General features: G+C 39.1%; 1 protein-coding gene across 1 annotated transcript in view; it reads right to left on the reverse strand.

The window, feature by feature from the left end:
* Positions 1 to 1,354: 1,354 nt before the first annotated feature.
* LOC311225231 (non-structural maintenance of chromosomes element 4 homolog A-like) overlaps positions 1,355 to 12,414 on the reverse strand; it is a 113,409-nt gene continuing 102,349 nt past the window's right edge. The window contains exons 9-12 of the mRNA XM_084310447.1: positions 9,506 to 9,600; positions 8,308 to 8,356; positions 6,265 to 6,356; positions 1,355 to 1,545 (exon numbers count right to left, since the gene is read on the reverse strand). Of these exons, the coding sequence (XP_084166573.1) occupies positions 1,468 to 1,545; positions 6,265 to 6,356; positions 8,308 to 8,356; positions 9,506 to 9,600 (314 nt within the window). The 3' untranslated portion in view covers positions 1,355 to 1,467. The remainder of the gene's footprint in view (positions 1,546 to 6,264; positions 6,357 to 8,307; positions 8,357 to 9,505; positions 9,601 to 12,414) is intronic.

The following is a 12,414-nucleotide window of genomic DNA, read 5'->3' on the forward strand; positions in this document are numbered from 1 at the left end:
GTGAGGACTCCATCAGGGTTGCGTATGTTACCGGGGTGGGCATGAGTAGATGTAGTTCACACTTCATATAGCGATGCATTCAGGCTTTGTGGAAGCCATAATTTCCTGTGGACTTATATCAGTTGATTCTGTGCAGGTATTGCACAATGCTCTTATGTTCAGTGTCATTTTCCAGATGTGTACATATTGTTCGGTCACAAATCTTCTCTATGTATATATTTCCCCATGCTTACAATTCTTTCTTTGTGTACATTCTCTGTTTGTATGTATATATATCCACTTTTCTCACTAGATGCAACTGTTTGTGTACATGTCTTACTCTGTAGTATCTTCTTTATTCTGAAACACATTTACAAAACATTGGTGTACCTTTTGATGCATGTTGTACATTTGGGTAATTTCTCTGGAGTAAAAGAAAGCTCACTGCTTATTATTTTAGTTCCCAAGTCTATGACTTTCCTCAACTAAAGAGAGTCAAATGTTTCTACCACATGCAATCTTGAAGGACTAATTCAAATATTGTGCTTAACCAGAGCTGGGCTTATTATATTTCTGAAAATTACTCAATTGAGCTTGGAAGAAAACACTAGGGGCTAGATCCACAAATAATGGATTGCATGGTGCTAATTGCACTCTTACTTATAATTCATTATGAATTGAAAATGGGGGACCCTGATGTAAACAAGATTAAAGTATTTCTCTGGTCTGCATCCCCTTGAATGAATGAAAACTTTATTTAACAGATTGCAGAATGGGTACAATACAGTACGGCTCAATACACACAATTGTTAAGGGGATGCAGACCAGAGAAAGACGTTTGTCTTGTTTACATCAGGGTCCCCCATTTTCAACCGTTTCTGCGCTCGTTATTTCGTTTATTCGCTATTTCTATTCATAATTCATAGCTGCAGCCTCTGGTATACCCCTCGAAGCCTGTCTGAGCTGGCAGACGGTCAACACTGCCCTCTACTGCCAGGCGGAGCTATTGCATCTCATTGAAAATGGGCAGATCTGAGCCGGGCGGGCGGGGTTTAAATACTCAGGCGAGCCAGTTCTATACAACGATGGCATCGAACAGTGACTCCGCCCGCCCGTCATTGTGAAACGGTTGGTAGTGTGGTACAGACCTCCACGAGCATTATTTGGAATTGCAATCAGATATTTGGATTATCTCTTTTGCATTACATCAGATAACAAGGTAAGAACATATATAAATTTGATCGTTGATCTGACATTTATTTCTACCCTGATCACAGCTATCTGTGGACCGTGTATGGCTGTTTACCGTTGGGGGGGGGGGGGGGGTGTGAGTGATTGAATATATATTCACGGTAAAAAAATATATATATATATTTACAAATATTTCTTTATTAACATTTAAAAAAAATTACAAAAATAATGAACACAAACAGCTCCACAGGCGACTCCAATTCTTTCCCTGGCTGGTCCCGAAAAACAACCGATCAGTCAGTCTGTGGCGGATACGGGCTGTCGAGAGGACGGCTGGATCAGCGGCTCTCTGATCTCAAACACTTCAATTATTTCCTACAAGAAACAACAGTGCAATGTATTAGTGTAAAACAAAGAATAGTAGTAGGCAGGAGTGTATTAGTGTAAAACAAAGAATAGTAGTAGGCAGGAGTGTATTAGTGTAAAACAAAGAATAGTAGTAGGCAGGAGTGTATTAATGTAAAACTGAGTAGTAGTAGGCAGGAGTGTATTGATGTAAAACAAAGAATAGTAGTAGGCAGGAGTGTATTGTGTAAAACAGAATAGTAGTAGGCAGGAGTGTATTGGTGTAAAACAAAGAATAGTAGTAGGCAGGAGTGTATTAATGTAAAACAAAGAATAGTAGTAGGCAGGAGTGTATTAGTGTAAAACAAAGAATAGTAGTAGGCAGGAGTGTATTAGTGTGAAACAAAGAATAGTAGTAGGCAGGAGTATTAGTGTTGTAGAAGCCAAAACTGACATTATTAGAGGTTGTATTGCCATATGTTATATTTTATGTATTTGTTTGGATTCATGTTGAGTTCTGCCTGTATAAATTGAGCCTGCCAGCCTGCCAAATTGAGTTTGTGGCATCAGTTCCCGTTGCTCACCAGTAGGCGACATACTTAGCTACTTAATGGGTAACGGGACTGATGACAGCAGGTGTGTTTGGTTACCGGCAGAGTCACGTCGACACGGCACGTTATCATTGTTTGGTGAATCGTTTTGTTTGTAGTATAGGAATGTTATGTTGTGCAAGGTAGTACCGTTGGCGTTACTTCATATCACATGCAAATTGTGCATCGATTATTGTTTAGTGTAAATAAACCCAGTTGGGGGCATTATTGCAACGGACCTTGTGGAAATTTTATTTTTGGATCAGACGAGTAGCCTTCACGAGCCACAGATGCGTCAACGTATGTTCTAGCCGGTTTCAGCCTCCTCAGGGCTTTATAGATTTATTGTTTTGTTTAATAAAGTTAGGCCCTTATAAGTGTAAAACAAAGAATAGTAGTAGGCAGGAGTATTAGTGTAAAACAATAGTAGTAGGCAGGAGTATTTTTTATTATGTTTTTGGTAGATTTTTATTTGTTTGTACTACCGGGCAGTCCGGTAGAGAGAGAGAGAGAGAGAGAGGAAGTACGGGAGACAGAGCAGTGGGGGGGAAGACATTCGGCCAAGGACGCCAGGTCCGGGAATCTAACCCGGGTCGGCCGCTTCGCGACGCAGCACGTTACATGGGTCGCCACTTGGGTGCCCGGTAGGCAGGAATATTAGTGTAAAACAATGAATAGTAGTAGGCAGGCGTAGGGATGGGTATCGTTAGGATTTTATCGATACTACTACTCTTATCGATACTGCTTAACGGTTCGGTACTTTATCGATACTCTTATCGGTTATTTTTTATTATTTTTTAATGATTTTTATATTTGCAGTTGAGAGCATTGGTCATCTGTCTCCCTACAGTAAAGATTAGAAATGATTGAATTATTGTAAATGTGTGGAGTGGTGGGATTCCCACCACTCCACACATTTACAATAATTCAGACAACTATGTATGCAAAAAAAAACTATACACACTGAATGATTAGTTGTTACCTAAAGTCCTTGGACTCCACTGTAGAGAACGGGTGCAGGCCTTTGACAACAAACTTTGTCACAGCCCTGTGACACTCGTTCACCCTATCCTGTCATCCTTCCTCTAGCTGCTAGGGAGAAAGGACTTTGGGTGGTGGAGGTAGAGGGAGGATGTGTGGTGGCCCTGGGCTCACTGGCCTGGGACACATTGGTGGCTGACGCCTCAGCTTGACGATCTATAAAAAGTTTTTAGATTGTAGTATTTGTAGCTAAACAATTATTTTGTTTATTAGCCTATTTGTAATAATTCGTTATTAGCCTAGGAAACTCTGTATCTTGGCTTACCGGCTGCAGTGGACGTGGATGCAGATGGACCACTGCGCGCAAGGCAGTCGAATACGGCGCATTTCTGCACACTAATATCGTGTTTTGCCAACAAATGTTTTGATAGATTGCTCGTATTGCCACCCTTACTGGCAAATGTTTTGTTGCACTTGTGGCAACGTGCGTTGTCGGCATTGACCCTTGTAAAGTATATCCATACTTTAGAACGCTTCGCTCTATCCGCCATCACGACTCAGTGCATGCAGACTCAGAGCTGTCTGTGTCTGTGTGCAGCGCGCTTCAGCACGGAGACATCGCTTTCATTAAGGAGTACCCGTATGTATAAGAACGAAGTACCCGTATGTGTAGCGCGAGGAGTGTGTGTAATATTGACTCGCTGCGGCTCGCTTCTCGTGCAGAGACAGAGAGAGGAGAGATCGTTCGCAACTTTTAAATAATAATAATAATTTCTCTAGAGTATCGATAGCAGTACCGAGGACGTCGGAGCTTATAAATACTCCGGTATTTTCTAATATAGTACCGGTTCCCGTTTAAAACCGGGGTCCGGGGGGCATCCCTAGGCAGGCGTGTATTAGTGTAAAACAAAGAATAGTAGTAGGGAGGAGTGTATTAGTTTAAAACAAAGAATAGTAGTAGGCAGGAGTGTATTAGTGTGAAACAAAGAATAGTAGTAGGCAGGAGTCTATTAGTGTGAAACAAAGAATAGTAGTAGGCAGGAGTATTAGTGTAAAACAAAGAATAGTATGAGCGAAAATAGAGCCCAGTGTCATAAATGCAAAGTGCATTTCCTGTGAGCCGCCACTAGGGGAAGATCAGCTAACCATGAGTGAGTGAGTGGGTTACTGCATGAGTGAGTTAGTGACATTGCTGGTTATATAGATGTGCTTTGCATTTTAAAAACCTAAAATAATAAAAACTTTGGGAAATACAATTAAAAAAGTCTAAATCAATTATACTCCAAACATTCAAAATTTAAACAAGTTCACAGAAGAATCCCAAACTTTTAAGCTTTTTGGTGCCTCTTGATACGCCGTAAATGTCTTACCCTTAAAAAGCTATAATTTTGTATACGCTGTCTTAGTAGGTGTTAAAAGCTGTCTTAGTAAGTGTTAATAGCTGTCTTAGTAGGTGTTAGGAGCTGTCTTAACCCTTTAATCGCCAAGGACGACTTTAGACGTCATTCCTCGCCATGCGTAATCTGCCAATGACGTCGTACAGCGTCTTTGAGATCAATATTTCAAAAATCTGTCATGGCAATCATATTTCACCCACGGAGACTTGAGATCTCCTGTAGATCTCCTCTCAACTCTCCAACGGTTCAAGACCGCCATCTGGTGGCCGATCGGCGAATCGCCAAAACCGGAAGTGAGCGGCAGAAAGTGGTGCTGACCCATATTTCGTCCGGCCACTCGCTATCGCTAGCGGGACTCCAGCTTGATACACTGGATAGCCATCCGTTGCCAATAACTCGATAAACAACATGATTTGGACGTATATAGTATTATACAACCTGGAACTCGACCAACTAGATCGACATCCCATAATAGCGAACTTTCTGCTCCACGCTGATCGCCCAACGCTACGAGGAAGCCGCGGTGAGTTTCAGCGTGTTTGATTATTATTATACATGCAAACTGCTATGATCAACATATCACCCATACTACATGAATCATTTAACGTCGGCCACGGACTTATGAACCCCCTCCGGTCACCAGCAGATGATGAGGCATGACGATTAGGACCTTGTACAATTGAATTTTTTTATCTGACGTCAATCGGTATCAAACTACATTTGATGATCGAATATATGTATTTGTGGCTATAACTCACGTTCTATGGAATGCTGCAGAAAACGATAAAAACATATTTATACTTTAGACCATATTTTAGTATGAATGTGTGAATGAAAAAGTAGAACGTTGCTACATCCTAAACGAGATACTTGATGTTGAATGGGCCATAGTAATGCCAATTTAGCAATACAATTAAAAAAGTTATAGCCCTGCAAAGAAGGGGAACATCTCCATAGACAAATAGAGCTGGCAGAGGATGGTATAAGGATGGATATAAGCGTGGCAGAGAAAGGGTTAACTCATTGGGCGCCAGCCATTAGCCTTATCCTTGTAAGGTTTCCATAGCCTATTTTCACTGTGCGTCACTATGTTTGGAGAGCTATATCTATATTCTATATTATAGCTATGGAGACAATACTATAGTCATTTGACAGTGACTTTCTTCCGTCGAACATGCAAAAAAAGAGATAATTTCTTCATGCATACGTTCGCGAGCTATCTCTTGGTGAATATAAGTATAGTTTAGGAGTGATCCGGGATAATTCCTGAAAAGCTGGTTTATAGGGCGCTACGTGTATTCTACTATAAGCGTTGGCGTTTCTTGCATGGACACGCTACTATTTACAAATCAAATGTATATAATAGGCATTATGTTTCATCATGAATGCATGAAAGGGGGGGGGGGGGGGGTCGTTTTTTTTATGCTTTGATGGCCAGTAACGGCATTCGTGTTGAACACTACAGAAGCTGATCAGCTGGATCGATATCAAAACATTGTTGGATCAAGCTGAAATTGATGTCAGATAGTCCTTACCTTTGGTCGGGGGTATTCCAAAAATAATATTCCAATTGTCTGATCGAGATTTCCAGTATTGGTGTCCATCTGGTCCCGGACATAATGTCACTTATGGATCGAGTGTGCCAGATGCGCTTCGAAGTGGTCGGATGAAGCGATTTACTCGGCTCCGTCTAAATATAGCGCCCGGAGACATTTGAGTGTAACACAGGGTTAGACGGCAGGTGTTAGGAGCCGTCTTAGTGGGTGTTAAGAACTGCTCACCTTCCAGCTCTTGGGACTGATGGAGATGATACACTGCTGACGCTCGCCTCCTGCTTTTTTTGCTTGATCAACCTCTCCCTCCTCCACAGGAGCTACACACACACAAACACACATACACACACACACATTAACAATGTGAAAGAATTCTTTCTACGTGATTACCAATGTGTTCAATATCAATACATCTCCATCAGTCACTAATGTGTTCAATACATCTCTATCAGTCACCAATGTGATCAATATCAATACATCTCTATCAGTCACCAATGTGATCAATATCAATACATCTCTATCAGTCACCAATGTGTTCAATATCAATACATCTCTATCAGTCACTAATGTGTTCAATATCAATACATCTATCAGTCACTAATGTGTTCAATATCAATACATCTCTTATCAGTCACCAATGTGTTCAATATCAATACATCTCTATCAGTCACTAATGTGTTCAATACATCTCTATCAGTCACTAATGTGTTCAATACATCTCTACCAGTCACTAATGTGATCAATACATCTCTATCAGTCACTAATGTGTTCAATACCAATACACCTCTACCACCATGTATACAGAACATAGTTTGTCTATGTTTCTCCAATCAGAACTATCTTTGTTGGTTTTAATAATCAAGCTAATAATCAAGCTTGCTAAAGATATTCCACCTATTGATAATATTACATTACAGCCTATTTACCTACCCTATGTAGTTTTGAACCACCCACATCTATTGAAGTGCTTGAAATCATTAATAAATTAAATAATTCAGCAGCCGGACATGATGAAATCAAGGTCAAGCTTCTCAAGGAAGTAGCTACCACAATCATCATGCCATTAACACATGTACTTGATGTCTCTTTGAAAACAGGTGTCGTCCCGAATGACTTGAAAGTAGCTAAGGTAGTACCACTCTTCAAAGGTGACCCTTGTCTCTTCAATAATTACCGTCCTATATCGATCTTACCCTGCTTCTCCAAGGTTTTTGAGAAGTTGGTCTATGCAAGAGTGTTAAAACACCTCAATGACAACAACATCCTGTATAAGCATCAATATGGATTTAGAAAAAAATCACTCAACCTATATGGCTCTCCTCCAAGGAGACATTTTGCAAAAAAGTTATGAAATCATATGGCATTATTAGAAGGATTTCTTCTCTTGTGAATCGCTCCTGTCTTTTGACACTTTATTAGTTTGATATACCCATATTTATCGTATTGTAATATTGTTTGGGCCAGTACTTTTCCTACTTCTCTTCTAAAACTTTTTATATTTCAAAAGAAATTCATAAGGCTTGCCACTACTTCTAATCACCTTGAACCATCTGCTCCTCTTTTTAAATAACTTGAAATACTATCAATCTTTAATATTAATGTATACCAGATATGTATTTTTATGTTTAACTGCACTTTTAATTTAGATTTATTTCCCATTGTTTTCCATATCAAACTCCAGTATTCATTCATATCAAACAATATTCATCGTAATTTCTTCCGCACAACATTAGGTCAGTTCAGTATAAGATTTAGAGGTCCTACTATTTGGAATTCAAAACCCTCCATAATAAAACATTTAAAATCCATTTAATCACTCAAATCCAAGCTTATATACATTGTTAAATGAATAGCTTCAATCTCGTAAAACCATTAATGTCACTTTGTTTTACAGTTTCATGTTAATTTGTTTAGACTAATTATTAATGTTGTTTTTGTTATTATTATTACTTTTATTATTATTGTTATTATTATCTTAATATTATGAAAATTGTTTTATGAACTTATTTCACTTTACTTTTGTTTGTGTTTTTTTAATCCAATGATTTAATGAGTTGAGGCCCCATATCGGCCCATCTGGGTCTCTTGCCTCTACTCAGCACCTTTATACACTTTCTGTCATGGTCAATGTTTTTACTGTTTTGCTGAAATGGTGCGAAATAAAGAAATACAAAATAAAAATTAAATAAGCCAGTTACAAGCGTCTAGCCAAGGAAAATTACACCAAAATTCACAAGATCAAAATATGTCTTTAATGTGAGGCCTTCTCACCAATACATGGCAACTTCTCTTCATCCAAATACATCCTGGCCAACCCATCCTAAGAGAGAGAGAGAGAGAGCGAGAGCGAGAGAACACAGCCTTAAGCATCCAACTGACCTATTTCAAACCATGCCTTCTTTTCTCGATCCTCCAATCACAACTGTTCAAAATAAATATATATATATCCCTCGTCTAACCTCGTTCCCAGTTTTATCTCCTCCGTGAGATAAAGACTGGTAAAGCACTACGGCCGAAAGTGTGTATGGGGTAGAATTTCCGGTGTATGTACTTCCCCTGGAAGCTGCCTCCGAACGGACCAAACCTTTCCCGAATCCTGTCGCAAACAAGCTAGAACGTCCCGGTCGCGTGAATACTTTACCCAACGCAGTTGTGTTTCCGCGTCTCTGATTGGCCCACGCATTTCTGGTCATGTGCGCCAATCTTGGGACCGCAAGTTTCTACACTGGTTAAGCTTAGGGGCTCTTTCGAAGTTGGTTACGGTTAGAGTTTGTCTTAGAGCAGGGCGATAGAACGCCAGGTAGTTTGCAGGCTGTTAGGCGCAGAACTCGCTGTCCCACGATTGGCGCACATGTCACATGACCTGGCCAATCAGAGTGCAAAACGGGAACGCGGAAACACAACTGCGTTGGGCAAAGCATACACGCGTCCCGGTCATGTAGTAAATTCTTCAGGCAAAGCCGTTGCAGTGGCTTAAACGAGGAAATATTGTGCACTTCACACGTTTCTATAATTGTTTTGTCGAAACCGGAAAGCCTGTAGCCGGTACTTCCGTTTTCACACTTTAGGAGGCATATCTTTACCAGCCTATCCCTTGTCGGAGAGAAGCAACAGTTGTGATTGGACGCTCAAGGAAAGAGGGCAGGCCTTGAGCTAGGTCAATTGTACAATGTTCTTTTATGATCTACTGTAGGTTGTAGGCATCTACTTTAAACACCATCAAATATCTCAATATTTCTATGTGAGCAGAATATTGAATGGAGAACATGCCATATCCAAAGCACCTTCCAATACCACGAATGCATGTGTTTTTAGCATGGGTGGTCACAATGGGAATCAAACCCCTAACCACAGCGTTGTATTGTGCTCTACACAGAACCATAGGACATTTGAACAAAAATACTAGTCTATCAAATTATTTCTACTTTAATGAGGATAATATACAAATACAAGTACCCTCACTACTCACCCGGATTAGAAACGACACATGAAACATATTCTCTACAGTTCGTGAGAATGAGCCGGGGTCAATGACAAACTCGTAGTAGGAGAGGGGTGATGTTGCTGCAACAGAAAAAGGAAGCAATTAGTGACTGATAATTGTTGTATTGTAAGATGTATTGTGTTAGTATTGAAGACATTAGTGGATGATAATTAGATATATTCCCGGCTATAACAGGATACCAGACTATAACAGGATACTGTAATGATACCAGACTATAACAGGATACTGTAATGATACTAGACTATAACAGGATACTGTAATGATACCAGACTATAACAGGATACTGTAATGATACTAGACTATAACAGGATACTGTAATGATACCAGACTATAACAGGATACTGTAATGATACCAGACTATAACAGGATACTGTAATGATACCAGACTATAACAGGATACTGGTGTAATGATACTAGACTATAACAGGATACTGGTGTAATGATACCAGACTATAACAGGATACTGCTGTAATGATACCAGACTATAACAGGATACTGCTGTAATGATACCAGACTATAACAGGATACTGTAATGATACCAGACTATAACAGGATACTGCTGTAATGATACCAGACTATAACATGATACTGTAATGATACCAGACTATAACAGGATACTGGTGTAATGATACTAGACTATAACAGGATACTGTAATGATACCAGACTATAACAGGATACTGCTGTAATGATACTAGACTATAACAGGATACTGCTGTAATGATACTAGACTATAACAGGATACTGTAATGATACTAGACTATAACAGGATACTGTAATGATACCAGACTATAACAGGATACTGGTGTAATGATACCAGACTATAACAGGATACTGTAATGATACCAGACTATAACAGGATACTGTAATGATACCAGACTATAACAGGATACTGCTGTAATGATACCAGACAGGATACTGCTGTAATGATACCAGACTATAACAGGATACTGTAATGATACCAGACTATAACAGGATACTGTAATGATACCAGACTATAACAGGATACTGGTGTAATGATACCAGACTATAACAGGATACTGGTGTAATGATACCAGACTATAACAGGATACTGTAATGATACCAGACTATAACAGGATACTGTAATGATACCAGACTATAACAGGATACTGCTGTAATGATACCAGACTATAACAGGATACTGGTGTAATGATACCAGACTATAACAGGATACTGTAATGATACCAGACTATAACAGGATACTGTAATGATACCAGACTATAACAGGATACTGTAATGATACCAGACTATAACAGGATACTGCTGTAATGATACCAGACTATAACAGGATACTGCTGTAATGATACCAGACTATAACAGGATACTGCTGTAATGATACTAGACTATAACAGGATACTGGTGTAATGATACCAGACTATAACAGGATACTGTAATGATACTATAACAGGATACTGTAATGGTACTAGACTATAACAGGATACTGTAATGATACCAGACTATAACAGGATACTGTAATGATACCAGACTATAACAGGATACTGTAATGATACCAGACTATAACAGGATACTGTAATGATACCAGACTATAACAGGATACTGTAATGATACTAGACTATAACAGGATACTGCTGTAATGATACCAGACTATAACAGGATACTGCTGTAATGATACCAGACTATAACAGGATACTGGTGTAATGATACCAGACTATAACAGGATACTGTAATGATACCAGACTATAACAGGATACTGTAATGATACCAGACTATAACAGGATACTGTAATGATACCAGACTATAACAGGCTACTGCTGTAATGATACCAGACTATAACAGGATACTGCTGTAATAATACCAGACTATAACAGGATACTGTAATGATACCAGACTATAACAGGATACTGCTGTAATAATACCAGACTATAACAGGATACTGTAATGATACCAGACTATAACAGGATACTGGTGTAATGATACTAGACTATAACAGGATACTGCTGTAATGATACTAGACTATAACAGGATACTGCTGTAATGATACCAGACTATAACAGGATACTGCTGTAATGATACTAGACTATAACAGGATACTGTAATGATACCAGACTATAACAGGATACTGTAATGATACCAGACTATAACAGGATACTGTAATGATACCAGACTATAACAGGATACTGCTGTAATGATACCAGACTATAACAGGATACTGCTGTAATGATACCAGACTATAACAGGATACTGCTGTAATGATACCAGACTATAACAGGATACTGCTGTAATGATACCAGACTATAACAGGATACTGCTGTAATGATACAAGACTATAACAGGATACTGCTGTAATGATACCAGACTATAACAGGATACTGCTGTAATGATACCAGACTATAACAGGATACTGCTGTAATGATACCAGACTATAACAGGATACTGCTGTAATGATACCAGACTATAACAGGATACTGTAATGATACCAGACTATAACAGGATACTGGTGTAATGATACCAGACTATAACAGGATACTGTAATGATACCAGACTATAACAGGATACTGTAATGATACCAGACTATAACAGGATACTGCTGTAATGATACCAGACTATAACAGGATACTGCTGTAATGATACCAGACTATAACAGGATGCTGTAATGATACTAGACTATAACAGGATACTGTAATGATACCAGACTATAACAGGATACTGCTGTAATGATACCAGACTATAACAGGATACTGTAATGATACCAGACTATAACAGGATACTGTAATGATACCAGACTATAACAGGATACTGCTGTAATGATACTAGACTATAACAGGATACTGTAATGATACCAGACTATAACAGGATACTGGTGTAATGATACCAGACTATAACAGGATACTGG

The sequence above is a fragment of the Notolepis coatsorum genome (assembly GCF_963971535.1).
Source record: "Notolepis coatsorum genome assembly, chromosome: 3".
Taxonomy (NCBI): Eukaryota; Metazoa; Chordata; class Actinopteri; order Aulopiformes; family Paralepididae; genus Notolepis; species Notolepis coatsorum.